Source organism: Prionailurus viverrinus, chromosome B2 (genome assembly GCF_022837055.1).
Source record: "Prionailurus viverrinus isolate Anna chromosome B2, UM_Priviv_1.0, whole genome shotgun sequence".
Classification (NCBI taxonomy): Eukaryota; Metazoa; Chordata; class Mammalia; order Carnivora; family Felidae; genus Prionailurus; species Prionailurus viverrinus.
The window spans coordinates 131,926,382-131,954,189 of record NC_062565.1 but is presented as its reverse complement, the minus strand read 5'-3'; the positions used below and the strand labels follow the sequence as shown (position 1 = coordinate 131,954,189).

Genomic DNA, 27,808 nt, shown 5'->3' with positions numbered 1-27,808 from the left:
TGGGTCATTTGGGGCCATCTCAGAGTCTGTGTGGCAGTAAGGAGAGGGTAAGTAACTTACTTAGTCTTAACCCTTTCGGGCTAATGTAACAAAGCACCACTGACCGAGTGGCTTATAAACCACAGACATTTCTTCCCCCCCTCACAATTCGAGAGGCTGGGAAGTGAAAGATCATGACACTAGCAGATTTCGCGTCTGGTAAGAACCCACTTCGCTATAATCTCACGTGGCAGAAGGGGCCAAGGAGCTCTGTGGGGTCTCTTTATAAAAACACTAATCCCATTCACGAGAGCTCTGCCCTCACTACCTAGTCACCTCCCAAAGGCCCTGCCTCCTAATACTATAACCTTGGAGATTAGGTTGCAACATAGGACTTTTAGGGGGAACACAAACATTCAATCCATAGCACTTGACCGCATTCGCTACTAATAGACAAGCCAGCATTTGAGCACAGGAAGTGCAGTTCCAGAGGAAAGTGAGACTCAAGTGGTTTGGGAATTGGCTACCCGTAGAAATAAGTTTGTACTTCTAGTTTGTCATCTTTTGGATGAGTCACTAAAACAAGGGTTGCTGAAGATGTAGGCTTTTTTGTAGTTGATATTTTACCCCACACAGGTTTTCCAAAAAATGTGAAAAAAACATTAGGTGGCTTTGACACAACTATCTAAATTTCCAGGAGCTTTTACAAAAATAATCAGATGATACGGTACCACGACTTCCTCCATTTTCAGGCAGCAACAACGATGGGCTAGAACTAAGTAAAAAACTTAGTAACGCTGTGCTGCTCTGATTCCAACAACTCCCTTTGAGCCCAATTGTTGTTACTAGCATGCCATTTAGCTGTAGGCATTCAACTTTGCTACTAGTGCAATTGAACAGAGAATGCGGTATGAGCACTGGATCGTGAACTCATTTGTGGGCAAATTTAAAGTGGTTTCTCCCAGGTATCTAACACATCTGAAATTGCTTTGAATAATGTGAAATTTATACATAGACATTAAAGATCACCTCCAAAATGCGAGGTTAGCTTCACAAAATTACATTTATATTTGTAGACAATTAAGATTACTTCTTCTCTACCCCCACTTGAGAGAAGGCTACCTGCTTATCTGCTCGTGAACCATCTAGTTCCATCTAGTGGCAGCTGACTGAAATATAAATGCAACACCTTGGAGGCACTCAACAGCCTTCCTGGAAATAGAATTATTTATGTGTTCCTTTATTTGGACAATGGGCATATATTCTGTATGCTAGGAATTATATTAATAAACCTAATTATAATAACTGAAATTATGAACCATTGAAATGCACATGATAAATAATTTCAATGACGTCCTAGACTGAGTCCTGTGGCATACAGGAACACTACCTGGGTCTTCTACATTTTCCAACATTCCATGCTTCCTTGGTTCAAATTCCCTTGATTATTTACATAAAACTGCAAGGTTGATTTGGGGTTATGAATACTATCCTTGGCAGGCTCCTTCTAAATTACCATATAATTGCATGTTAATTGTCATATTCTTTATCCTTGAAAGAAACTTATATAGAAATTATAATTACAGCTATTAGATTCTAAACTCTGGCAATTAGGTGATTCAAACTGGCTCTTTCCCTCTTAGAATTCCTTAGGAGCATATCACAAAAGAGGAATGGTATTTCCCACCGCAGTCCCAGCTGGGAATTCTGATTGTCCCACGATTTCACAGCTGCAAATCAGCCCCCACCCTCTTACACTTGTCTCTGGCCAATGATGCTTTCTTTAATTAGTACATGACTTAACTTCAGTCCTGACTTATCTGTTGCCTTGGTCCCTGGGCTACCTGAGTGTGGGCTGGTCTAACTGGGAAATAATACCTTCTTGTACATTGATGTTATTTGCCCGACATTGAACAAAGGGAAGAACGATTCGTCTGGCTGTTGAATTTGCTTTATCAACTGAATTTGCATTCTCTGGCAACTTCTCTCTCTTATAATCTAGTCTGGTGTCTAGGCTTTGTACTTCTATTTGTGGTGTTATTATATTCTTATAGTTCTTTTATCTCCCCCATCCTGAGAATGGCCTCTAGAAAAAATCACGAGGCTGCACCAGTTTGCATTCCCACCAACAGTGCAAGAGGGTTCCCGTTTCTCCACATCCTCTCCAGCATCTATAGTCTCATCTATAGTCTCTTTGTTCATTTTAGCCACTCCGACTGGCGTGAGGTGATCATTGGGTGTTGTATGGAAACCAATTTGACATCAAATTTCATATGTAAAAAAAAAGAAAAGAAAAAACCACCAGGCGCTGTGCTTCATCTAAGCCAGTGTGAAACAGCCTGCAGACTGTGGTTTAAGGAGCTTGTAGGGCCCTCCTTTTTTTGAGGCAGTATGTAGGTCAAGCCTACTCAATTGTAAAACATTAAAATGCACGTGATAGGGGGTGGGTGGCTCAGTTGGTTGAGTGTTCAACTTTGGCTCAGGTCATGATCTCACGGTTTGTGGGTGCGAGCTCTGCATTGGGGTCACTGCTGTCAGCCTAAAGCCCACTTCAGACCCTCTATCCCTCTCTCTCTGTCCCTCTCCTGCTCTCTCTCTCCTTCTCTCTCTCTCTCTCTCTCAAAAATAAATAAACATTTTAAATAGATAAATAAACATTAAAATACATGTGATAGATAATTTCAACAATGTCCTATAGCAAGACCTCTTTTTTTACTTTAAATTTCCAGGGTCCCTTTCACTCCCCTGGGTGATTAAGCCACATAGATAATAGCTTTGCTGTAGAAGTCTATGTCAACTACATGTATACTAGAGAGGAGAGCATAGTTGAGGAAACCTGTGATTCCTGGCATTTCTCTCTGCTGGCCCCTGAAGTTTTAGATAAATTTCCTTGAAAGAAAACTTAGAGAAAGCTACCCAAGGGGTTAGAACATAGGACAGAAAATGAAAGTGGGGATAGGATGAAATGACAGAAGTACATATTTGGTTTTTGAAGTAGCAAATATTCATTAAGTGTCTACATTATGCATGGTAAGATATTGGACACTGAGGGGAGATATAAAAACAACGCAAAACATGTTTCCAGGGGCTCGAGATGATCTGCAAGCTGACATTTATTTGTGAAACAGTTAACAACGGCATGAGGCACAAGTCAAAGTGCTGAAAATAAATGGTATGTGCTACAGAAGTCTCTCATAGAGGACATGGGGTGAGAGCCTAAGAGTGAAGAAGTTCAGGCACTATCCTTACATGGGCACAGGTGACTTAGAATTGGGCTATGTATGGTATTTGGTGGAGAAAAGAAGAAACTAATCAGGCTAGGATGATTTTCTCTGAGCAACTGAAGGCAGGAGTTGAGACTTTAGCCATGGACACTAGTCTTTATAGATATCTGAATAGAGACATAACATAGAAACACTGGAGGAGGAAAGACGAATTAGGGAACAGCAGAAAGCCAAATTTGCCTAGGATGATAACTAGGAATGAATGGGAAAGACAGGAAGAAAGGATTTTTTTTTCTTTTTCTTTTTTTTTTTTTTTTTTGGTTGCCTGGACATGGAAAATTACTGAGATGGAAGGGGCAAAGAAGACTGAAGTTTACAGCCTGAATGACTCAGCTTGTGGGAGTGACCCAGTCAGTATCAGTTAGATGATTTAGTAAAGGGGAAAGCCCCAGAATTTTAACAAGTACAATCACAGAGTCATGAGGTGGTTTTGTTTTTGGGTTTTTTTTAAGATTTTTTTTTTTTTTTATTTTTAGAGGGAGAGAATGTGAGCTGGGGAGGGGCAAAGGGAGAGAGAGAGAGAGAAAGAGAATCTTAAGCAGGTTCCACACTCAACACAGAGTCCAACACAGGGCTTGATTCCATAACCCTAGGGTCATGAGTTGGGCTGAAATCAAGAGTCAGACACTCAACTGACTGAGCTATGTAGGTGCCACAGAATCATGAGGCTTTAAAGCTAGAAAGGGCATCTATTCTAGCCCCTTCATTCTGCAAGAAAGCAACTGAGGCATTGACTTGACTCAATCCAGGATAGCAAACAGGGTAGCATAAGAATGTAGCCACATCTGTATCTTCTCTTACCAGGTCATCCTGTCTGTTCCACTATCCTTTCTGCCCAGTTCTCTGTCTCTTAAACTATGGACTGAGGACCAGAGTCCATCCGCAGCCAAATATGACCAAATAAGAAAAAAACAGACTGAATTTTTTAAAACGCTAAATTTATTCATTTAAAGAACTGACCTTTACTCTGTGACTGTGTCCGGGCTAATGGTCATTTATGAAATGAGGAATTGATACAAGCGGTGCAATTTTTACTGTCTTAGCATAGTAAAAATCTACTAATCAGGGTGCCCGGTGGCTCAGTGTGTTAAGGGTCTGACTCTTGCTTTTGCTCAGGTCATAATCTCACAGTTCTGGGTTCAGCCTCACTTTGGACTCTGTGCTGACAGCACAGAGCCTGCTTGGGATTCTCTGCCTCTGCTCTCTCTCTCTCTCAAGAACAAATAAATATTTTTTAAAAAGCTAGTAATCTAGGGGCGCCTGGGTGGCTCAGTCTGTTAAGCGTCTGACTTCAGCTCAGGTCACGATCTCGCCCTCCGTAAGTTCGAGCCCCACGTCAGGCTCTGGGCTGATGGCTCAGAGCCTGGGGCCTGCTTCCGATTCTGTGTCTCCCTCTCTCTCTGCCCCTCTCCCGTTCATGCTCTGTCTTTCTCTGTCTCAAAAATAAAAAATAAAAAAGCTAGTAATCTAAGTTCTTCATTTTTTTTTTTATAGTGCCCTTTAAAATCTAAGTCTGAGAGTCACTTCTCCGCAGGAGGGCAAATTGGGAGTGATCTATATTTTCCAAGACATACCCACTTGGGGGTAAAAATGTAGCCACAAAAAGCATTAGAAAACAGTGTTTTCAGGTCCCTACCCCCACCCAGGAGGCCAGGATTAGAGCCATTTTCTCTTTATCACAGTTCTCTTGCGCTGGGAGTGGGCAGGAGCCCACGGAATGGACACAGGTGTACGGGCGAGGGAATGAGAGGTACCCCCACCCCCAACCCAGGATTCTGAATCCGTTTCCTGGCATAGACCAAGGCTTAGTGGTAGTACCGGGATAATGAACCCCAATTCTTTGATGTGGCCATCTGATATTTCTTCAATCCTCGATCATTTGTAAAGTCTCCAGCAGAAGTGGCTTCAAGGCATCCTTCCAGCTAGATTGTCACTTTTCCATGCAGACAACGTTGCTGCTGTGGTCTGTGTGTGTAGAATGCCTCTGTCCCTTACAGAAATAGACCTGCCTGTGCTCCAGTGAAGCTTCGCAACGCCTGAATCCTGGGCTGAGCTCAGTCCCGGGGTAGGTGGAACATTACAAGGGTCACTAAGCTACAGGACTCAGGTGCACTGAGTTAGCAGGCACAAAGGTTTGCGGCAGGCAGCATCTTCAAAGATTCAGCGAGAGCTGCTCGCTTCTTCCTGAATATGACGTAAAGGGCAAGAGCACCGCACCGAGAATTAAGGGATCTGGCAGCTTATCCTACAATGTAGGGAGGGAAACAAGACACCGTACTTGGGCCTGCTGCCTCAATTCCAACAGTACAGGCCTAGGATTCCCTGCAGGAATACAAGATTCCAAAGTCCAACAGGATTTGAACTAGCACCGTCACGGCGGAGCCACGTGGGGCCCAGTGGGAATCCCCTGGCTGGGCGCTCGAAGCCCAGGACTGCAGAGACTCTACTCCCCCGCTACGCGTGGAGCATCAGTGGGCGGTGTGCGCGTCCCCGTCGGACTCAGCGTGCGCGTCCCCGCCGGGCTCAGCGTGCGCGTCTCCGCCGGGACTGCAGCCGCCGCCGAGGCCGGGCTCGGTCGGGTGGGCGGGGCCGAGCGGAGCGGGGCGGGGCGCGCGAGGAGGGCTGCCGCCAGGGGAGGAGGCGGAGGAGCTGGAGGAGAGGAGAAAAGGCGGCGGCGGCGGCCCGGCGGGGCTGAGAGGCCCGGAGAAGGAGGACTGCACGGGGGGTGTGGGGCGCCGAGCGGCCGGGACCGCGCGGAGCAGCCGGGCACGGCGGCCTCGGCAGCCTCGGCAGCCAGGGCCTGGGCCGCGGTTCGGCCGCGCGGGGCGGTGAGTGTCGGGAGGCCGGCGGGGGAGGCCGGCGCGGCGCGGGCTGCGCCGGGGACGGAGGCGGCGGCCGGGCAGTGCGAGGCCCGCGGCCGGGGCGGCGGCGGCCTCGGGGGGCGGCGGGCCGGGCCTGGGCGGAGCAAACACGGCCCGCGCCGGCCCCGCGGGTCCCCGGCCGGCCTGGCCTGGCGCGCCCACAGGGCGTCCGCGGCGTGGGCGTCCGCGCAGGTCGTCCTACCCGGCCCGCGGGGGAGGCAGGCGGTCAGCAATGGCGACCCACGCGCGAGCCGCGACCCCCGTGTCACCTGGCTGGCGTGTCCGTCCGTGTGCCGGGGAGGGAGGGGTGAAGCGGGGGGTGAACTTGGGAAGCCCTCCGAACCTTGAACACCCGGCTTCTCTTTCCTTTTGCCGTTGGGAAACTTGGGTTGTTTGGGGACAGACGGGTTAAAGGAAGATTGGGAGGCATTATTTACTGTCTTCACGGGATGAGTGAAGTTGGTAACTTTTCCATTCATGGTAGTGAGCGGATCTTAGCCTTAGCCTCTGAGAGCCCTTATTAAAGAGAAACTTCCTGATTTTCTGGATCTGAGGGGTATGGCCATTTCCAAGTTATTTGTGTCCTGTCCGTGGAGCAGTGCTTGGAAGGAGGCCACGGAGTGCACGTTGAATTCAAAGTAACCTCCTTTGAGTATGTTTGTAACGTGTGTGTTTGGGAGGATAGAGACAGACGGGCAGAACAGTATGTTGTTTACCATGGTTCTTGCACTCCGTTCCCCTCTCTTGTTTTTTTTCTGAGCTCTGTCGTAAGTCCCAGATAAAAGATGGTTGGGAAGGAATTGACCTTTTATTCCGTAATTACTTTGTTGACTCTGATCCAAGGGGAAGCTATTTATGGGCATTCTGATATCCGTGTAGATTAACTTAAAACTCTTTAAATACAAACCTCCCAAACTTTTTAAACTTAATTTTATTTTATTTTATTTATTTTTTTTTTTGCTGCATTTCAATACTGTGTTGTATCCTTTAGAGACCTAGTAAGTTACATGAGCAGATTTTTGCCTTTGCTCATGTTTGCTAAGGTTTTACAAAGTAGCACTCCAGTTTTCGACGCAGCAAAGGGAAAAGAATAGCATAAAATGTATGTTTAGGATTTTTCTAAGGGTTTAATTTTTCAGTATGCAGTTTTCGCTGAATCACTGTTCTTTATGCTTAGTCACTGTTTCTTACTCCAGAAGCCTAATTGAGGATAACATGGTGTTTTGGCAACTTTTACATTGCCAACTTGTTTTTACCTAGTACTTTAATGCAGTGACATAAGCTTTTTTTGTGGTTCTGGACTTGTTAGCGGGTGGAGTTCTGTGAGTGTTACCAGAGAGCTGAAGTTTCTGGTATAGGCAAACTTTTATGCATTCCAAGTGTGCTGGGTGTTTAATTTCAACCCAGTATTTCTCCCTGTCTACCATTGGAGACTTTTAAAAAATACAAAGTATCCTAATACAATACCTATGAAAGAGTGGTAATACTTTGAGATAATGTATATAGTTAGAGGGGTACTTTAAGGTCACCACATATGCGTGTTTACTCTTTGATCTAGTATATTACAGAAATGTGACTTTCAGTGGGGTAAGCCCTGTGCTATTTTGTATGATTTTGGATACATCTTTTAACTGAGTTCCTATGCCTGTTTCATTCAAAGGACATTGTATTTGTAGAATTCTTTGACAAAGTCTTCAATGAAAAGGCTATATAAAATATTTAATTTCAATTTCAGTTTGATGAACTATGCGAGATGAACTATGAACTATGTTCAGTTTGATTGAACTTTGTGAGAACTATGTGAACCATTAGACTAATGGTTTTTATGCTGTAGGCAGTTAGATAATTACAGACATACCCCAATTAAAACCCAGTCCAGAAATCTTTTATAAAAAGGATAGGTCTTGTTGTGTGTGTGTGGATAATGTTAACATAGGTTGTTTCCTCATGCGGTTGCTTTTGGTAAGCTTTATAATTATAAATGACTTGATATAAAACATTATTTTACATTAAGCTTTGTGTATGTAAATGTGGCTGTTGTGTAAAGTGAAGTACATCTTTTTCTGAGGAATACATTGTATCCTGTTGGGCGCATATAATTATAACTAACCTTTATAGAGTTCCAGGTTGTTTTAACAATAGAGTAATAGCCTCAAGGTCACAAAGCTGAGATTCCTTAGAAGCCCATTCCCCTCTGCCGTGATGCTCATTTCAGTAAGCTGAGTACCACCATTTGGGTGGATTATTTTTATCTGAGTATCTGCTCAAATAGGTCTGGTCTGAGTATTAAGTATTTGTTAATATTATTTTAATTTAAGTCTGTAATAGTTTCATTTGCTTTTTTAGTGGAGAACATTGCAAGCAGTTAGAACTTCACTTTGGAATAAACTACTCATGACCATATTTAGACTAGAAGATATATGTTTTGATTATATCAAAAGGGGAATAGTTAAAAATTTGAAAAGAAATTCCATATAATTAGGTCATGATTCTATAAATAAAAAGGCCGAACCAAAATCGAATACAAAGAATGTATACAGTGTAACCCATTTAGCCATTTTGGACTCATCAGGAGGGCATGTGCTTTGAGTTGGAAGTTTAATGATAGAGGATTTTAAATCTTGCCTAGTCACTGCCAACCCCCCTCCCGCTCCTTTTTAAACCAGTGAAATAAGATGTCCAACTGAGGTTATAGATTTATTATGGTCTTTAATACTGATTGCGCTTGATCTGCAAATCACCCAGCAGGTGTTTCTATTTAATATTACTTGTACAGTTAATTGTATTACTATGACCAGTGCCTCCAACTGTAGCATAAGACTTGCTTGGAGCCGCTTATAACTGATTGCTAAATGTCAGATTTCAGTTGTAGACTGGCTTGTGTTAACTAATTGAACATGTCTGTCTATTGTTCCTTTTCAGCCTTACATTGAAACAACATTTTATTGTTTAAGTGGAATTCTGTTTCATCTAGTACCATAGTAGCTGTAACATTAAGCAGTAGGCTGATGCCACTTCCTTTTTGGAGCTTCTTAACCATATTAGCTACTCAGGCATGTGCACATGTGCACACACCTCCACCTCTCTCTGCTTTTCTTTTTGAAACGGCACAGAGTCGATTAGGGAATTAAAATAGTGGGACAATATACAGGCAAACATTTACGCCTGTACCTTTTATGACTATTATTTTTTAAGATTTTAAAATAATGAGAGGTTGAAATCAACTTTCTTTGACTTCCTTTTCCCTTTGATTTGCTTTTTTCATAGTCAGTTTACTCTGTATATAATGCTTGGAACATATAACTTAGGTCCTCAGTAAATGTTTGAGCATTACTGACTTTTTATAGCTGGTACAGTGAGGTAATTTTGGCTCAGTCTGATTGTCTAATACTAGGTCTGTAAGGTTGTATTTTTTTGTGAAGTATGTAGACTCCCATGACATCAGGAATCTCATTTTGTTTTGGAATCCATTTGGCTCTTTCTTGTAGTATAATTCTTTCATATATTCATGTTTCTAAAATAAGTGAAGCTCCAATTAGGCACAGTCTGGAATAAGGGAACACAAGAATGGATGAGACAGAGATGGCTCTGTCTCCTTCAGGAAGCTTGAAGTTTTCCTGTGCGGGTAGGTATTAAAGGATAACGATTTACTTAAAGAATTGCGACTGGTATTACCAAGGAAGAATGCAGAGTGTCCTGAGCCCACAGCATAATGTGAGATCCATACCTTGTCTTTGGTGTGTGGAAAGTAACATTTACGCTGCGACCTAAGATTCCAGGCGGGAGTTGGAGGGGAGGTGTGCGTGTGTGCATGGGTCTTGCCAGCAGAGACATACCTAGCAACAAGCTGTGTTGAGTGCTTTGGGCGACTTGACTTAGTGTTGTAACGTCATGCTAACTTGCAATGTTGTATTTATTTATCTCCTTACTTACTTTGATGAATTTGGAAAAATAAAGAAATGGGTTTTTGAGGGCAGTTATTTTTATGTCTAGAAATAGCCTTAAATGACAAGGCCTCATTTCACTGTATGGGAAAATGGCATGTCTTAAAAACTATTTTTATGGATTGCTTGTCAGTCAGAGAGTATGAGTTGGCCAAGAATTTCTGTTGGAGAAAATTGACACTATTGTAAAGCATTTAATCATTTACAAACATTTTGTAGTCTAATGAGACTTTTCCCAGTCATTCAATTTTAAGTGTAAATTAAAAGAGATGTTATATGGAATGTTAAGATTCTTTTTAAAGAGAGTTTAAGAAAACTTAATACTGAGTTTTCAGTTAAGCTTATCTTTAATTTGAAGGCTCAGTTTTAGCAACTTGTTTTCTACTGAGTCTGCTGTGTCACTGTTCAACTGATAAGTCAGGGACGGATGCTTTAAACCCATTTCACAGGATTTATGACCAATTATAAAATACTTTATGGAGGTATATTTAATTTGGTGATGATCTTGATTAGAAAAAGAATGGATCTGGAAGTTTAAAATTTTTAAGCTGAGGATTCTACCCCAGAATACACTTTGGGTATTATCTAGTGCATTTTCTTAACTTATTTTTGAATATATTCACTTGTAAAATGGAATTGAACTTGATTCCTACTTTATATGGCTGTTTTGAGAATTGTTAAATTTGTATTCTTGTTCCATAAGTTTATACTGAGTATTACAAATGTAGGTTATTTTAAAAGTAGTTTTAAACACTTATATTCAAAGTGAAGTTATGTGCTATTGTAATTACAAAGGACCAGAAAGACTTCTTGACCACAGGGGTGACTAAGTGTTGGAATAAACTACAAGCAAAGTTGTGTAATCTCCATTCCTCAAATAACATCTTAAAATTGGATCACCAGTTACTGAAGTGTACTGCCTATTTTCTTAAGCTTTTATGAGTAAACATATCTGTTGTTGTCCGTGTGCATTGATCAGATACAGACGTAAATCCTAGCTCTGCCACTTACTAGGTGGATGACCTTGGGCAAGTCACTTAAACCTTTTTGAACCTCAGTTTCCTCTGGGTTGTTGTGAGTATTAAGGGACATTACATGAAATGATATACATCAGGGATAAAATTGGTACATAATTAGTGGGGTTTTTTTTCCTTCGAAGTCTACTTCAGTAAATAAATATTGTAGACTCATTGCTGTGGATGCTTTTATTTCTTTTTATTTTTTTAAAAACATTTTTCTTATTCCGAGGGGAGTAGTGTGGAACAAACTATTGTGAAGCTTGAGAGCCCTTCTGCATCTTCCTTTCAAAGTTGTTGCTGTTTTGCATTTAACTTAGTTGTTTGTAGCTGTTGCTATTTTAGAATTAAGTGATGTTTTTGAGATGTGTTCTGCCTGTGTGGTCATGTGATGTGCACATAACATAAAGTGTTTCTACAAGTTATGAGAGCAGTGGTCACTTCTTTAGAACTGCGTGTATTTTTAGGTTCTCTCTTGGTAACAGTCAAGCTTATAACCCCTCAGCACGTGAGAAGAACTCAGTCTTATTGCAAAATAAGAAAGCTACAGCTGTTTTCACAATCTAATCACTCAGTAAAATTTGTCTTAATTCTTACTAACATTTCTCTTTGAACCTCTGCTCAATTTACAAATGTTTGTCATCATTAGTCTTGTCTTTTCTTCTATTATGACTCTGTGAGCATGTGTGTATTTAACATACAGGTTCTGTCTTAACCTGTAAAACTCATGGGGATAAACATGCAGAAGTATTTAACTCATAATTTGTAATTTTTAAACACAATTTAAAGATACAGTTTTCTTGTTAAATGTGTGCTTTGGTTTTTACCCTCCAGGCATCAGTAAGTGCCATAATACCAACTCAGAAATTTTTCCAGTTAATCAAGAGCTCTGTCAGTATTAGGTAGACTTTTGTTATTGTTTGGCAAAAATCAACCCTGGACTGGAGAAAAATAAAAAGCAAATTTGGGAGTAGTTAGTTTACATTAGCCACCTGGAACCCAGGTAGAATTTATGGAAAAATATGTCAGAGAGCTAGTAATCTTTTATGCCCTGAAGTGAAGAAAATAGGCTAAGAATCGACTTCTTCCCCAGAAAATTATTATCTGTTACAATGTAATTTAATTTGGGAAATGTTGAGATGAGTTGCTTGTGCATGTAGAAGTAGAGATGTATAATAAGCAATCGGCTGTACAGATCTAAAGTTTGGAAGAGGGGTCCGGGCAAGTGGTATAGATAAGTTTTCAGCATATGGGTGGTAATTGAAGCTTTTGAGAAATTGAGAGCACCGAAGGGGAATGTATAGAATGAGCAAGAAATGACATGCTCCCTGAAGAAGAGAAATATTTTAGAAGAAAAGATTAAAGAATAATCAAAGAGATGGGGGCAGGGGGGCGCACGAAATCCGGGAAATGTGACATCTTGAAAACTGTAGGAAAGATAAATATGTCAAAAGGGAGGGAATAGTCAGCATAATAAAGGAAATGGCCAAGGAAGGTGAGGTCTGGAAAAAATGCCCTTTGGATTTAGCATTGAGGATCTCAGAGCCATTTTAATGACTGGTGGTAAAAATAAAGACTGATTAGAGGGCAGAAGAGTACATGGGAGAGTTGAAGGTTTGTTTTTGTTTTCTTCCCTTCTGAAAGCTTGACTAGGAAAAAAGAATAGTAGTAGAAGGAGGATATTGTTTTATTATTTAGGTTTTTAAAGATGAAATAGTTTTTTAAGTTTTTACTGCTCATAGGAACAAGTCAATAAAGATGTTGAAGATTAGAGAAAAAGAATACAGTGCATAGTGTCAGTAATTATATCAGTATATTTTGCTGATGTTTTCTCTTATTTTTGTATAAAATTTTTCTTGATAAAGGCAGGGAAGACCATTAGGTATCTGTAAACCCCTCCTAATGTTTTATAGATACTATTTCTTTGCTCAAATCCTCAGTGACTTCCTATTACTTAAAGTTTGACCTCCTGAGAGTAGCATATAGCGCAGTCTTAATGATTTGCTTTATTTCTACTATCCTGCCTCATCTCCCACAGCTATGTAGTGTTTCACCTCATGATCCAGCAACACTAGGAAACTTCAAGTTCCCTGAATATGTTTTGCCAATTCTTACTTTTCTGTATTTACATGTCATTACTTCAACATTGAATAATACTTCCCTACCTTTCCAAGTCTCCCCTCCTATGCTTAAGATTTCCCGTCTTTCAAGACTACTGTGAATTCTCTAGCCCCTACCATGCTGATAATTACGTTCTCCGTGTTACCATTCTACTTCTGTCAAATCGGTCACATAATGATGTGACATGATTTTTACTGTTGTGTCTCTGACCTGCTGTAGTTCATTGAGAGGAGGCACCACGTCTTACTAATAATCTTTATATTGCCACACCAAACACAGTGCCTGGTGCATACTAGTTAAACAATAAATAGATGTTTGATGAATGAATGGAAACTGTGACCCTCAGAAGTAAGTGATTTGCCCATAACCACCAATTGAACTGGAACTTAGGTTTTGTGGGTAAATTCCCTCTGTTCTAATTAAGGCTCACTATGATGATCACTATGTAGAAGGAGTGATCAATAGACGAAATCCTAAATGAATTCATATATTTAGAGGGAATAAAACAAAAGCTTCTAATACTTTTAGTTAAGTATATTCATGAAATTCAGATCATTCCCTTTTAAGAAATGATGAGATTTCTGCAGTCTGGGTGCTTCAGAATCAGTCTTAAAAAAATAAAAGCTGAAACATTCTTGGAATTTAGAAGTTAGACATGCATTAATTTGTTTTTGGCATCAATTTATATACTACATAGTATACTAGAATTCAAGTATTACATTTTGAAACACTTGACCTCTTTAGGCATATTGTTATATGATATATGGAAATGAACTGCGGTTCTTTGAAGTGCTTAAATTGTTTCAGGACGGACTGATTGTATGTAAAGTAAACTTGTTAAATATGTTTATTGTATGTATTTCATCCTGCAGTAAGTCAGTACACCTTTATGACTTGATTTATATTATTCAACAATTTTTAAAAATCGACCACTTTTTGCCTAACTTCTTATCTTTTTTCCGTCTCAACAACTAGAGCTGGACTGGCCATTATGGAGGAGGAGCTGCAGCATTCACACTGTGTGACTTGTGTCAGTAGACGGTGTATGATCAGACCGGAGCCTGGGATTTCCTGTGACTTGATTGGTTGTCCACTGGTTTGTGGAGCAGTTTTCCATTCTTGCAAAGCTGATGAGCATCGACTTTTATGTCCATTTGAACGAGTGCCTTGCTTAAATAGTGATTTCGGATGTCCGTTTACAATGGCTCGAAATAAAGTTGCTGAACATCTGGAAATGTGTCCTGCAAGTGTGGTGTGCTGTACTATGGAGTGGAACCGATGGCCAGTTAGTTACGCAGATCGGAAATCGTATGAAAATCTAAGCAGAGATGTCGATGAAGTGGCACAATTAGATATGGCCTTGGCCCTTCAAGACCAAAGGATGCTCTTAGAGTCTCTCAAAGTAGCCACCATGATGTCAAAAGCAACTGATAAAGTGGCAGAACCTAGAGAACAAATCTCAGTTAAATCAAGTGTCCCGGAAATACCACATACTAATGGTTTGGTATCTGTTGATGAAGAATCTTATGGTGCACTTTATCAAGCTACTGTAGAAACAACCAGAAGTTTGGCTGCTGCCTTAGATATCCTGAATACCGCCACAAGAGACATTGGCATGTTAAGTACAAGTCTTTGTGCTTCCCCAAATGAAGTGAATGAAGAGCAAAATGCCAGAGAAAGCTTGCAGAATAGACACTTGAAAGACCAGGACCATCTTTATGAGGAGGAGATAGGAGCAGTAGGTGGAATTGATCATAATGACGCAAGTCTGAATTTCCAGTCTGAACAAAATGGCTCAAGTGATTTATTGTATGACTCGAACACCAGTTCTTATGGCACTTCTGCTCTTTGTAATGGCTTTTCTTTGGAAAATATATGTACACAGGCCATAGACCAAAGTCAGAAATTACATGGTGATTCAAAACAAAGTAACTTAACAAATGGAGAATGTATAGCATCAGATGGCACTTCAGATCCTTCCAGTTCACTTTCAGTAGCAGCACAACTTAATGCTTTGCCTAATGGCACAGTTCAGCACATCCTCATGCCAGATGGTGAGCATGAAGGAGAATTGTGTTGGAGAAAAGTAGACTTAGGGGACTTGAGGAATGTGGATGTCTTATCTTTCAGTCATCCTCCTTCATTCAAATTTCTTTCTAATTCATGTTGGTCCAAACCAAAAGAAGATAAAGCAGTAGATACATCAGATTTGGAAGTTGCAGAAGATCCAATGGGCCTCCAAGGAATAGATCTAATCACAGCAGCATTACTGTTTTGTCTAGGAGATTCTCCAGGTGGGAGGGGTATATCTGATAGTCGCATGGTTGATGTATATCACATTGATTTTGGGACTCAGACTTTTTCACTTCCATCTGCAATATTAGCTACAAATACAATGGTTGGGGAGATAGCTTCAGCTTCTGCTTGTGATCATGCCAATCCACAGCTTTCAAATCCAAGTCCTTTTCAGACACTTGGGCTGGATTTAGTATTGGAATGTGTCGCTAGGTATCAACCCAAGCAGCGTTCAATGTTTACATTTGTTTGTGGACAGTTATTTAGAAGAAAAGAATTTTCTTCCCATTTTAAGAATGTGCATGGTGACATTCATGCTGGACTCAATGGCTGGATGGAACAGAGGTGTCCTTTAGCATATTATGGTTGTACCTACTCTCAGCGTAGATTTTGTCCATCAACCCAAGGAGCAAAGATTATACATGACCGCCATTTGAGGTCATTTGGAGTTCAGCCTTGTGTATCTACAGTATTAGTGGAGCCTGCTAGAAACTGTGTGTTGGGATTACATAGTGACCATCTAAGTAGTCTTCCTTTTGAGGTCCTACAACATATTGCAGGCTTTCTTGATGGCTTCAGTTTATGCCAGCTCTCATGTGTATCCAAGTTAATGAGGGATGTATGTGGCAGCCTGCTTCAGTCGCGTGGAATGGTCATACTGCAGTGGGGGAAAAAGAAGTATCCAGAAGGAAATTCATCATGGCAAATAAAAGAAAAGGTTAGTTTAATCTCAACTGTATCATCTCCTTAATTGACATATGGTAGACACTTAATGTTGCAGAATTAATAAAATTAAGATCTTGTTGAAAAATTGACCATTCTTCAATCTGACAGACTTTTTAAACATAATGATAGTTAATAGAAAACTAGGCTAGAATTGTTTGTCATAATCACATATTTACTGCAGACATCCCAGTATTGAGTTCTAATTTGGCATTCTGATGTGTAAGAGGCCACTTGTGTTTTTTTAGTTGAGCAGTTCTGTCCTTATTCAATTCTTCCGTAACAACTCCTTTTGAATCCATGTTAACCACCTTCTATTTTGAGTTCCATCTGAAACATTTTCACTATAGGACGATGAAGGAAGCGAGGACAAGGTTTTTCACTGCTTACAATTGGCAGTTTCTTTCCATTCCTAGCAATTTCTTTCTTAGAATTTGGTTATTTCAGGTAGAACTTAAATAGGGAGAGATGAAAAAAGTTACAAGTGCTTCTATTAGTAAGTGATCAGTGGAGTATTTGTGGGGATAGAGAGCATAAATGGATAGATGTGGAAATGTGTTAGGTTGAAGTGAGGTAAGAGTAGGGTAGTTGGACTTGATACTAGGGGTGGGGGCTCTGGATGTAGGACTGTACAAGAGAGTGTTGCATATTGGAGACTTGTACTGGGGATTGAGGCCGACCTGGGAACAAATCCTGGCTCCACCATTTTCTCTTGTGAAAAGTCTACTTCCGTCCACCTTCTTTTTATCTTTATAATTTTTTAATTATTTTTTTAAAGTAATTTTTATGCCCATCATGGGGCTCAAACGCACAACGTTGAGATCAAGAGTCGCATGCTCTACCGACTGAGCCACCCTGTGGCCCCTACTTTTGCCCACTTTCTGAGGTACCATCTAAGAGAAACTAGAAGGCATTACAAGTATCTTCTATTGCAGATTTTCATTTTAGAACATTTATAATGTGACATTTTGCATTTTATAAAGTGGAAGAATCTTCACCTTGGTTGCACAGGTTTCAAATCTCTAGCTACTTTGTTCTTATCACCTTTAGGTTTTCTCTGACTTTTATTCATTTGCTCCAGTTTTTCAGCATCTTTTGTGCTCTCGTGAAGCTTTGACCAACAAATGAATACACTATTTTATTATTTTTTTCGCAAATGGGAATTCTAGTGGCAGAAGGTTTCATACTTGCTGTGTACCTGCATACACATACAGGTGACGTGGTGTCTTTCTCCCATTCGGGATGGGATACTCTGAGCGTGGTCTCTTTTTGTCCTTGCTCATTAGTATTGACCTATGAGGTAACATACTTTCTGGGAATTCTGTTCCTGCAGAAAATCTCATCTACTCTTGGAGTTTAAATTGCCATCATTTGCGCAGAGTACTCCCACATCTGTATCCTGGCTGCTTTCTCCTGAACTCTAGACTGTACAAGCATCTCCTGGACATTTCCAGTTGACTGTCTCACAGGGCCATCAAACTCAGCATGTCCAACCTACTCTACATCTACATCTCTATCCCCCCTAATCTCAGCAGGTGGCCTTATCATCTATCAGATTGCCTAAACTAGGAGTTTGGGAGGTAGGGTTGACTTCTTTTTCCCCTCTTTATTTCCACGTCTACGTAATCACAAAGTCTTCCTGAGTCTCCCTTCTTCATACCACTCTGGTTTGTTTTATTGTTTCCACTGCCATTTCCTTAGCTCTGTCCCCTTCAGCTCTCTTGCTTACCGTAAGAGAGCCTAACTGGGTTTCTGTTCCTAATTGGGTCCTTCTCCAGCATATTCTCTCCGTAAGGACTAGAGTGAGAAATATTTTCTTGTTTTAAGTATTTTTTTTAATGTTTCATTGTTTGAGAGAGAGAGAGAGAGGTGGGGGGGGGGGAAGGGCAGTGGGGGGGTGGACAGAAGATCCAAATTGGGCTCTGAGCTGACAGGTTGACAGGAGCAAGTCCAGTGTGGGGATCAAACTCACAAATGGCGAGATCATGACCTGAGCTGAAGTCAGACGCTCAATCGGCTGAGCCACCCACGCACCTTAGAAATATATGTATTTTTTCAAATGTTTATTAATTTTTGAGACAGAGAGAGACAGCGTGAGCAGGGCCGGAGGGCAGGTTGAGAGGGAGACACAGGACCCGAAGCAGGCTCCAGGCTCTGAGCTGTCAGCACAGAGCCCGACGTGGGGCTCGAACTCACGGTGACATCATGACTTGATCTGTCTCTCTGCCCCTCCCCCGCTCACAGTCTGTCTCTCAAAAATGAATAAACATTAAAAATTTTTTTTTTTTAAAAAAACAAGATACTTTGGGGCACCTGGGTGGCTCAGTCAGTTGAGTATCTGACTTTGGCTCAGGTCATGATCTCACCATTCGTGAGTCAAGCCCTGCAACAGGCTCTGTGCTAAATGTCCAGAGCCTGGAGCCTGCTTTGGATTCTGTGTCCCCCCCTCTCTCTGCCCCTCCCCTGCTCATGTTCTGTCTTTCTGTGTCTCTCAAAAATAAATCCACATTGAGAAAAAATTTAAAAAACCAAAAACTTCCATGTTTGTTTATTGTTCCAGGATAGAGAAAGATTCCTTAATGAAACATTTAAGACTTTTTTATAATCTCAAATTGTAAGATTCATATTATAAATCTTAATGTCTTCAGTTTCCTCTTGTTCTTATATTCCACCTATGTTGACTTACTTACAGTTTCCTGATGTTTTCTTTCTTGCGTTCTTCACTTACAGCCTTCAAGTATGTTGTCCCTAACACAATACCTACATTTGAACATTTGCAATATGCCTGACAGTATGCTAATAAGCATTTTACTTCTGTTAATTTATTTAATCTACTGTCCCTGTTTTATGGATGAAGAAACTGAAGTTTAGAGAAGTTAAGTAACTTGTCCAACTAATTGATGCATTCAGACCTAGGGAACCTGTCTCTGGAATTTGCGTTCTTCATCTTCTCGCTATATTTCCTGCTTACTCTACAGATCTTACTTCCTCAGGAAAGCCTTCTGGAATCCCCACCCCACACTGAAGCCTTCAGGGAGGTGCGCTGCTCTGTGTTCGTGTGGCGCCTGGTTATGTTCCCCTACTAGAGCGCTCTGCTGTTTTGTAATTCACTGATGAATTGTCAGGTTTTTTTCATCAGACTGTAAGTTCCTTGAGAAGTGAGACTCTGGGAACTAAAATATCTACTGCCTAGCACAGCACCGCCATATAGCAGGCACTAATGTACTTGAGGAATACTTTTGAAAGAACAATTGGCCCATGACTAAGAAACCTTGTCATCAGGAGGTGGGAATCATCCAGTTTTTCCTGAGTTTGTTTCACCAGACTCTTAATTAATTGTGTGGAAGTAGGGAGGCTGTCTGCCACCATTGAATCTTAAACGAATTTGTTCTGCTGAAGTTTAACAAAACTCCTAATTCTTCCTCTAGTTTCATAGCTATAGGGGATCGTAAGGGATGCTGATGACATTTGTAATGTCTGTTGGTAGCTGCTCTCTCAGACTCATAGGAAATAACTCCATGCAGGAGGAATGGTTGGTATGACCCCAAGGGATACAGGGAGTAAGTACCCTCTGTGCTGAACAGCGGTGACCTCTATTGCCAGCTGACAACTAAGTGTTCCCACAGAATTTGAAGGCATCTGGCCACCCTGGAAGACATTGCCCTCCTTACCTGAGACGCTCTAATGAGTGAGTGCTGAGGTCTTTTCTGAAATCTGCTACTTTCTAGAGTTATCTGCTGTTTATATTGTATTCAGTGTTCTTCCACATGTGCCTGTTGATGAGCTTAGCTAGAAGGCCTAGGCCTGATCTGTCCCATTCATGCTTGTTACCTGAGTCTGTCCTCCATTCTTGCTTGTCACCTATGTTCAGGTAGCTTTATATTTAGAACTGTAAAGATGAGAAGGGGTCACAACTGTCATTGCTAGACCAATAAGGTAACATTGTTCAGGGCTTGGAGCTGTTGAGTGAGCAAAAGGGGAAGTAGCCCATATTTTTGCCAATAGACACATGAATAGGGATAGCAAGTGGATATTTTGCCTAGAAATGCATTTTACAATGATCTGGAATAAAATTTGACTCATTTTACAAAAGCTTTTTTATGTAAATTTTTTAGAAACATTTTGAATAAATTGAAGTACCTGTATTCATGAATATTACGAAGTACCTTGGGTACTTCTAAATAGTGTATTTTTTGGCATACTTCATATAGTGTAATAGGAATGGGAGAAACACTTGGGGAAAAAAATAATAATGTGTGTTGTCAGCATCTGCAGACTCTGAATAGTTCTCTGTGGCCAATTGGATAGGATGAAAGAATGTACAATATATTATTTTAGGAAGTAGCTCTGAATTAACAAGGTTATGATTTTTTAAAAATTGCTTAATAAGTCTAGTTGGATGTAGTTTTTAATGTTGAGTTTTTTCTTTTATTATTTTTGGTTACTGCATTTATTGAGATCGTGATGTCATAGAAGTGATTTACAGGTATTTGATAAACAGATTTGCCTCCAAATGGATTTACTCATTTACAGTTTTGTAGCTAACTGCTTGAAACATTATATTGGCTATTTCTCTAACAGTACAAACGTCTGCAGTTGGACCAAGAAGTGTATTTTGATTCCTGTAAATTGACTTGTTTAAATCTGAAGTAGAATTTTCTTTTAGGTATGGCGATTCAGTACTGCATTTTGTTCTGTAAATGAATGGAAATTTGCTGACATCCTAAGCATGGCTGACCACTTGAAGAAATGCAGTTACAATGTTGTAGAGAAACGGGAGGAAGCAATCCCACTGCCGTGTATGTGTGTGACACGAGAACTCACTAAAGAAGGACGTTCACTTCGCTCAGTTTTAAAACCTGTACTTTAGAGACTGTAACTCCACTTGCACATACATGCAAGCACCTAGTATAATTTGTCATATGTGACACTTTATTGTATTAAAGATTACAACTAGCTAAATTTATTGCCACTATGTATATAATGTTTTGAAGTGACATATATTTTTATAAAGTCCTGTTTAGTTGGAAAAAAGTTGCCTTAATGTTTGAAATGTGTGAAATTTTTGGAACTTGCTGGACAGGGTGATTTAATTTTTAGCTACATAGTTTTCAGAACTAGTATTTTTAATGGTGTGCATATTTTGGTTTTTAAATTTTTTGCTTCTTAAACTAACAAGATCCTGACCAAACAATTTATTCCTCATGTTTTCTGTGGGTTATAACCCATGCATTCAAAAAGCAAAACTTTGAATCAGATTTTTTCAGCATTTGTTTTTCAGATGAAAACATTCGATTGCTTAAGGACTGCCGTAAGATCATTATAAGATTTTTATTTTCTAGTGCTCCCCTTATACAATTGCTGATACACAGATGATCTTTAATATATATTTAAAATCATGACAGATGTTTGGTAATGCATTTATCATGTTTTAAAAAGACTCACAAAAATATTTTCACCTTATATATTTGCAGCTCTCATACAGAGAATGACCATATGCAACTTTTCGTTTTTGTTAGACACCGCATCCAAAGACTCATGGCAGTGTGTTTTATGACAGGTCAAAGTGAAAACAAAAAGCCTGTGAATTTATTTTAATTTGAAACTGTTCATCATATTCTGCATTTGCTAGGTTCCTGATATTTGGAGAGAAGAAAATATACCTCATTTAAAGTTTGGGTTGGGCACATTGTGTGAATAAATTTCAAATATTCAGAATGCAAAGGGCTTAACTAAGCATTTAAAATTTTGCGTTTTTATAAATCACAACTATATTGTTTTAAGACGTTTAACAATGTGAAATTCGGTGTCTTTGTAAGATGACAATCATGAAATGGAGAAACCTGTCTTGGTTGACAATCTCTTTAAAACATTTCCAAGTTTATTTCCCGTAGACTTCACTACCAAAATAGTAAGAATTGCATCTTTGTGTAAAGATCAAGGTATAACAGAAAAATACTCAAAGTCTTATTGTTGAGGTACTTTATTATAGTTTTCAAATTGCTATACACCATAATTCACCTGATGTTAATTAATCAGTTTAAAAAATGAATATACGGTGTCAGTATTTAGAAATAAATTGCAAAGATGGGGACATATACTTAAATAATTTGTTTTAAGTAACTCCTGGCATTTAGTAGTCTGAAATGGTGACAAGTTACTTTGCTATAAAACATCAGACTTCTCTTATGTTTTCTTACATTTGTCCCTGAGAATGCTCTATTGTTATTAGGGTCTTGATTACCATATATGGCAATCAGACTGGGCAGAGGTGTTCCTTGGGCAGTAGCAAAAAAACTCTCAACTACTTAAGACTTCTTTTGGTTGGATCACATCCTTATTACAGTTGGAAGTATAGCATTAAAGGCTAATCAGTTGTTTTGCCTCACCTGTCATTTTAATTAATAGAATAATTATTTCTCCATGTTGAAACTTCAACTGTGAGATTGAATTCTATACCATTTCTGTGAAAAAAGTCAGAAATATGATGTCAAATACTGTAAAATATAACTCTGCCTTTTAAAGTTTTGCTGAAGAATGTGTCTGGTTAGGATAGCACAAACATTAACTTTTTGTTTTATGGTTGTGCTTGTTTGGTTTTTAAGTTTAGAGTTTTTATTTCCACACTGGATCATGAGATATTTAACAGTTTTCCACCTTATATTTCTTTTACACATCTTTGGCTGTTTTCTTTTTTGTTTGTTATGCCACCATATGATTTTGTTAAAATGTTTTCTTTGTGCAGCATTTGTTCAAATTCTAATAAAATTAATATTTTCCCTTTATGTGGCTCAGTAACTTAAAAAGAAAAACTTTCTTTGAAATAAACTTTTAATACTTGTTTGAGAAATTCCAAACACAGTGTTTCTAATAAGTGTACATTTTGTGCATGTTGTAAAAGTTTGTTGATTATCATTGCTCACCCTTGTTTTACTGGTGGGCATTTTTTTTTTTTAATATGGAAAACTCATTGACTTTCTGTGCCTTTTCAGTGTCTTCCTGAAATTAGTCTCATCTAGGGGTATTGAAAGGCTGAAGAGTTTCTGGCTATATTGTTTTTCTAAAACTTGTAATGGGAACAATCTATCTAGGTGTTTAAGCGTGAAAAGGTTTTGTGTGTCAGTTGTCATTTGAGAGTCTGTTGATTTCTTAGTTTTTTCTGACCAAGATAAAGGGCAGGTGTCAGGATGGAAGGAAATACCTGTATTAAATTTTATCTGCTGCCTCCTTCCCTAGAACTGCATGTGTCTGTTTTTCTCATTCTCTCTCTATCTTTTCTGTCTCTGTAATTGCCTTTTGAGACTCACAGGTCACTTAACAGTAGGGGTTCCTAGGATCATCTGGGAATTTGTTAGAAATGCAGATTCTTGGGTCTCTCTGTAGACTTAATCAGAAACTCTATGAAGGAAACAGCAGTCTGCTTTAACAAAAGCCTTCAGGTGATTCTGATGCACTGTGAGTCTGAGAACTTAGAGAAGAGCCTGGGACATGCCAGCTATTCTCCTGAATGATGTACTATTGGAGTCGGTATGTTTGAGTATATACACACGTGTAATCCAAAATTAAGAGTAATGGTAATTTGTTATTAATGGTTAAATTAAGTGATGTGTGTTGTGTCAATCTTATAGCTGTATGACAAAATACATTGGGTGCCATGGTGGTTGGACATTTTTTTAAAAAACTAGGACTTACTAGTGTTTCAGTTTTACTAGTGTTATTACTAGTATTTCACTTGTGTTTCTTCTGTTCAAAGTAAATTGCAGTGCAACTTACAGTTCATTAGCATTAACCTTTAGCCTTGTCATCATCCATTCTTGTTTAGTGGTTGCAGAGTCATGTGAACATATTAGATTTCTAGGATAAACAAAAAGAGTAGACGTAGACATACTGGATTAAATCCTACAAAAATATTTGTAGGAATCCTTTCAACCCTATCATTTAGAGATATTAAAGGTTGATAATCTGGTAATCTTTTTTTAGTCTTTGAGCCTATGCTACATATCCCATCAATGTAGTTGCTGTTATTGACAGTGGATATTAGGATCTTAGTAACTTCACAGATAATGAGGTTTTCAACAAAACTTCCGTATCCCTTGACGATATGGTAGTTTCCATTACTATATTGATAGCATATTGTTAACCTCTAGCAATTTGCAGTTTTTGGCATTTAGAAGCAAAATAGATTTCTTCATATTTTGTATCCCAACCTGAAAAGATCTAGGATTTATTAATTGTAAAAATTTTCTAAGGAATAGTTATGCAGACATTTAAAAATTGTTTCATGCATGACACACCATGTCAGAAGGTGACAGGATTGGGTCCCCTGCAGGTGGAGGTTTAGGGTTGCAGTAGAAGAAAGCAGCTAGCCCTCAGTCTCTTAGTAGACTGGCCAAAGGACAAAGTCTCCCCTGGGAAGGATTTCTCTCATATGTGTTTGATTATCTAAATACTCCTCTAAGTAATCTTACCTAACAGGTTCATGAGGCCTAGAAAGTAAGGGAATGTTAGTTATCCCTTTAAAGAAAATCAACTCATGAGTGACTCATCCATTGTATTTAATTTAATTCAGTGATGGGTTTTGTTAGGATTTGACCTAAATATGATTTCCAAAAAAGTTTTGAGCTGTGTAAGCAAAGACCAATTCTTGTAAACTTCTTTCTAAATAAAATAAGGGAGAGGAAGGATGGTTTTGTTTTAATGTCACTTTTTATGTAATTATTTTCTTTGATTTAAAAGATCAAAGTAAGTTCAAAAGATAAGTCCTTTCAAGTTTCTGTTCTAATGATGACAAAATCGAGGTACTCAAAGTTCAGGTACTGATGATTGTATGGGGATATGATTGTGTGGGGATATTTCAGAGAAATGTGTCCTCACCGGGTTTACTTTTCTACTTTACTAATTCAGAAAGAAGGGACATTTAGATATAAGGAAATTACTTTGGAAAATGTTGTTGCCTGGCATATTTGATTCCTAATAAGTGTTTTAGAAAGAAATATTGGGCAATACCAAGAGGAAAAAAACTAGAAAGAAACTAAGTATGTGTGTTGTTCGGAAAGTCCTTTACAAAAACTAGGTTTTTTGCTGAGTTTTTGCCAAGTATTTTTTTGCATCTGTGATTGGTAAAATTCTATATAGGCTTATTGTTTATATGTATATTTATTTGCACGTATAATCACGAATTGGCCAAGTAGATTTTAATACATCTTGACCTATATTAATGGAGATACACCTTGAGGTACTTTTTTTTTACCTTAGAACATTTCAAAACTGACATTTTGTATTCAGAATGTTTGACATTCAAATATGTTATTTGGGGAGTGACTTTTCATTAATAACTGCAAAGAAATGGGCTACCAGGATGTCTCATGAATGTACTCTGTGGAAATACAGTAAAAAGTCATTGATATGAATCTCCTATAATTTTTTTTCTTTTTGACATTTTCTGGTCTGAGTGTTGTTTACTGTGAAGAAAAGTATTTTTGAAGCAAACCGACAACATAAGTGTTTCTTTTCACCGATAAAATTTTGGGCATCCTCCAAATCACTTTATGAATCTATTTGCATGCAAGTATTGTGATAGGAAGTGGTTCTTCAGTACGTAGCTAGTTCTAGTGCTGCTAATAGTGCATGTGTTTGAAAGTCCTAAAACTGCATTTCCGTTGAACTCTTAAGACCCACCACCTCATCGAATTATCTTTTCCCAGTAAAAGCAAATTCATTACTTTTTACCATTTTCTATTATAAATTGCCATAAGTATCTTTTTCTCAGACAAGATCCTTAAAGAGGTACATAGGTTGGTGTACATGTTGGTTCATTCTTTGGCAAAGGTTAGAGGTAGCTTTCCATACCCCTTTCAAAGAGTAAAATTAATTGTTGCATTAATATTCAGTGATGTAATGATATAAAAACAGTAGCAATAATGTGTTATTGCTCAAAAGATTGAAGTTGAAGATCGGAGATATTGCCCTTTGCTGTCCTGCAATTTTTTTTTTTTTCATTGAAATCCCCTTTTCCATGTTAATTGTCATTAATGCTTCAATTTTCTGACCAGGAGATCAAAATAACCTAGATTAAGTATATAGAGTTTTTAAAAACTTCTTCTAATCAGCACATGTTTAGTAGTTTGGGCCAGTACGTTTAGATTTGATTAAGTAACATATTTAGCTTCTTTTAAAGTCTCAGTTGACAAGTTGGTAGTATCGAAAAACGGAAGTATCAGCATTCAGTTTTAACTACATTATTTGATTAAAAGAAATCAAACCATAGAAATAGAAGTGATCACAAGTATAACATCTATTCAAGAATAGAATTACCCAGTGAATATTTAATGATGTCAAGTGGGTGTCTTTTATATCAATTGATAACTTTAAAAAACTAGGGCTTATATTAGAAAGGGATTTGAAATAGAGAATGGTATTAATTCCCTACAACATTCCAATAGCCTTGTGAGAAAAACTGACATGAAATAAATTGCTTTCAATGGTTACTAATTCAGTGGAAATGAATTCTTAAGATTTTAATGCTGCATATAAAATGTTAAAATTGTATTGTTCATTTGATCAGTGTCTAAACACCAGTCAGTCCTGGAAACTTGAATGCATTCTGAAAGATAATTGCACTGACTCATTCACTTACCTCAGGTGTCATTTAGTTTTCCAGTATATCCTTTTCCCCCATGGTTTACATTAATAGTTTCTCCTTAAGTGCTAAAGGATATGGTATTTCTTGAAAAATATGCTAAATGAAAGAAGCTAGATACAAAAGGCCACAAATTATGTGATTCCATTTACACGAAATATCCAGAATAGGTAAATCCATTGAGACAGGAATCAGTTTGTGAGGGGCAGGCAGGGAGGGGTGGGAGTAGTGGGAAGTGACTCCTTAATGGGTACTGGTTTTGTTTTAGTGATGAAAATATTCTAGAAGATGGTGTTGATTGTACAACATTGTGAATGTACTAAACGACACTGAAATGTACACTTTAAAATGGTAAATTTTATATGTATTTAACCACAATTATGAAGGGTAGGGGTAATTTTTACCAAAGCCAAAAAGTACCTTGTTCTCAAGGTTTATAAAATGCTCAAGTTATGGTTTAGAATTAATTTACAGCATTAGTAATCTGACAGATTTATTCAGCTTAAAGTCCTGATGAAATTCATGAATCCCATCACAGAAGTCCTGGTAACAGCACAGAAGTGAAGTTGTAATTCATCACGATTTCGTTATTTTCATACAATTTGGACAGTGAAAAATTGGCTTCCATGTCAATGTTCATCTTTCATCTTTTACCTTTTCTTATGATTCCTTGGAGAACATCACAATCACATTTTTTAAAGGTCTGTTTTTAAAATCATGCTTTGAAAACAATTTGTATAATTTTCAGGATCATTTTTTTATAGTTTTATACTTTGTGTTCCTTTTAAAGAGCAAATACATTGATGTATTACATAAGACTAAATTAATAAATTGAACCCTTGTATATATTTTGTATTCTTTCGTATTATCTCATGGGGAAAACATTTGAGTCTTGGGATTGGTAGGTACTTGAATGATCAGGTAGTGTCTCCTTTTCTGTTTGGAG

General features: G+C 38.8%; 2 protein-coding genes across 3 annotated transcripts in view; both read left to right on the top strand.

Annotated features, from left to right (window-relative positions):
* Positions 1–5,958: 5,958 nt before the first annotated feature.
* On the top strand, positions 5,959–23,458 carry FBXO30 (F-box protein 30). Of its 2 annotated transcripts, none has more exons than XM_047858554.1 (3): positions 5,959–6,091; positions 14,181–16,218; positions 20,890–23,458. In XM_047858554.1, exons 2-3 carry the CDS (start codon positions 14,197–14,199, stop codon positions 21,091–21,093), a joined length of 2,226 nt encoding a protein of 741 aa, XP_047714510.1. In that variant the 5' UTR covers positions 5,959–6,091; positions 14,181–14,196; the 3' UTR covers positions 21,094–23,458. The 2 variants fall into 2 exon arrangements, with proteins under 2 accessions (XP_047714510.1, XP_047714511.1); XM_047858555.1 differs by lacking the exon at positions 5,959–6,091 and adding an exon at positions 6,224–9,749.
* The window catches only part of EPM2A (EPM2A glucan phosphatase, laforin), a 163,945-nt gene continuing 142,109 nt past the window's right edge, over positions 5,973–27,808 (top strand). Inside the window, exon 1 of the mRNA XM_047858557.1 lies at positions 5,973–6,091. The gene's annotated coding sequence lies outside the window, so the exon portion shown is untranslated. The remainder of the gene's footprint in view (positions 6,092–27,808) is intronic.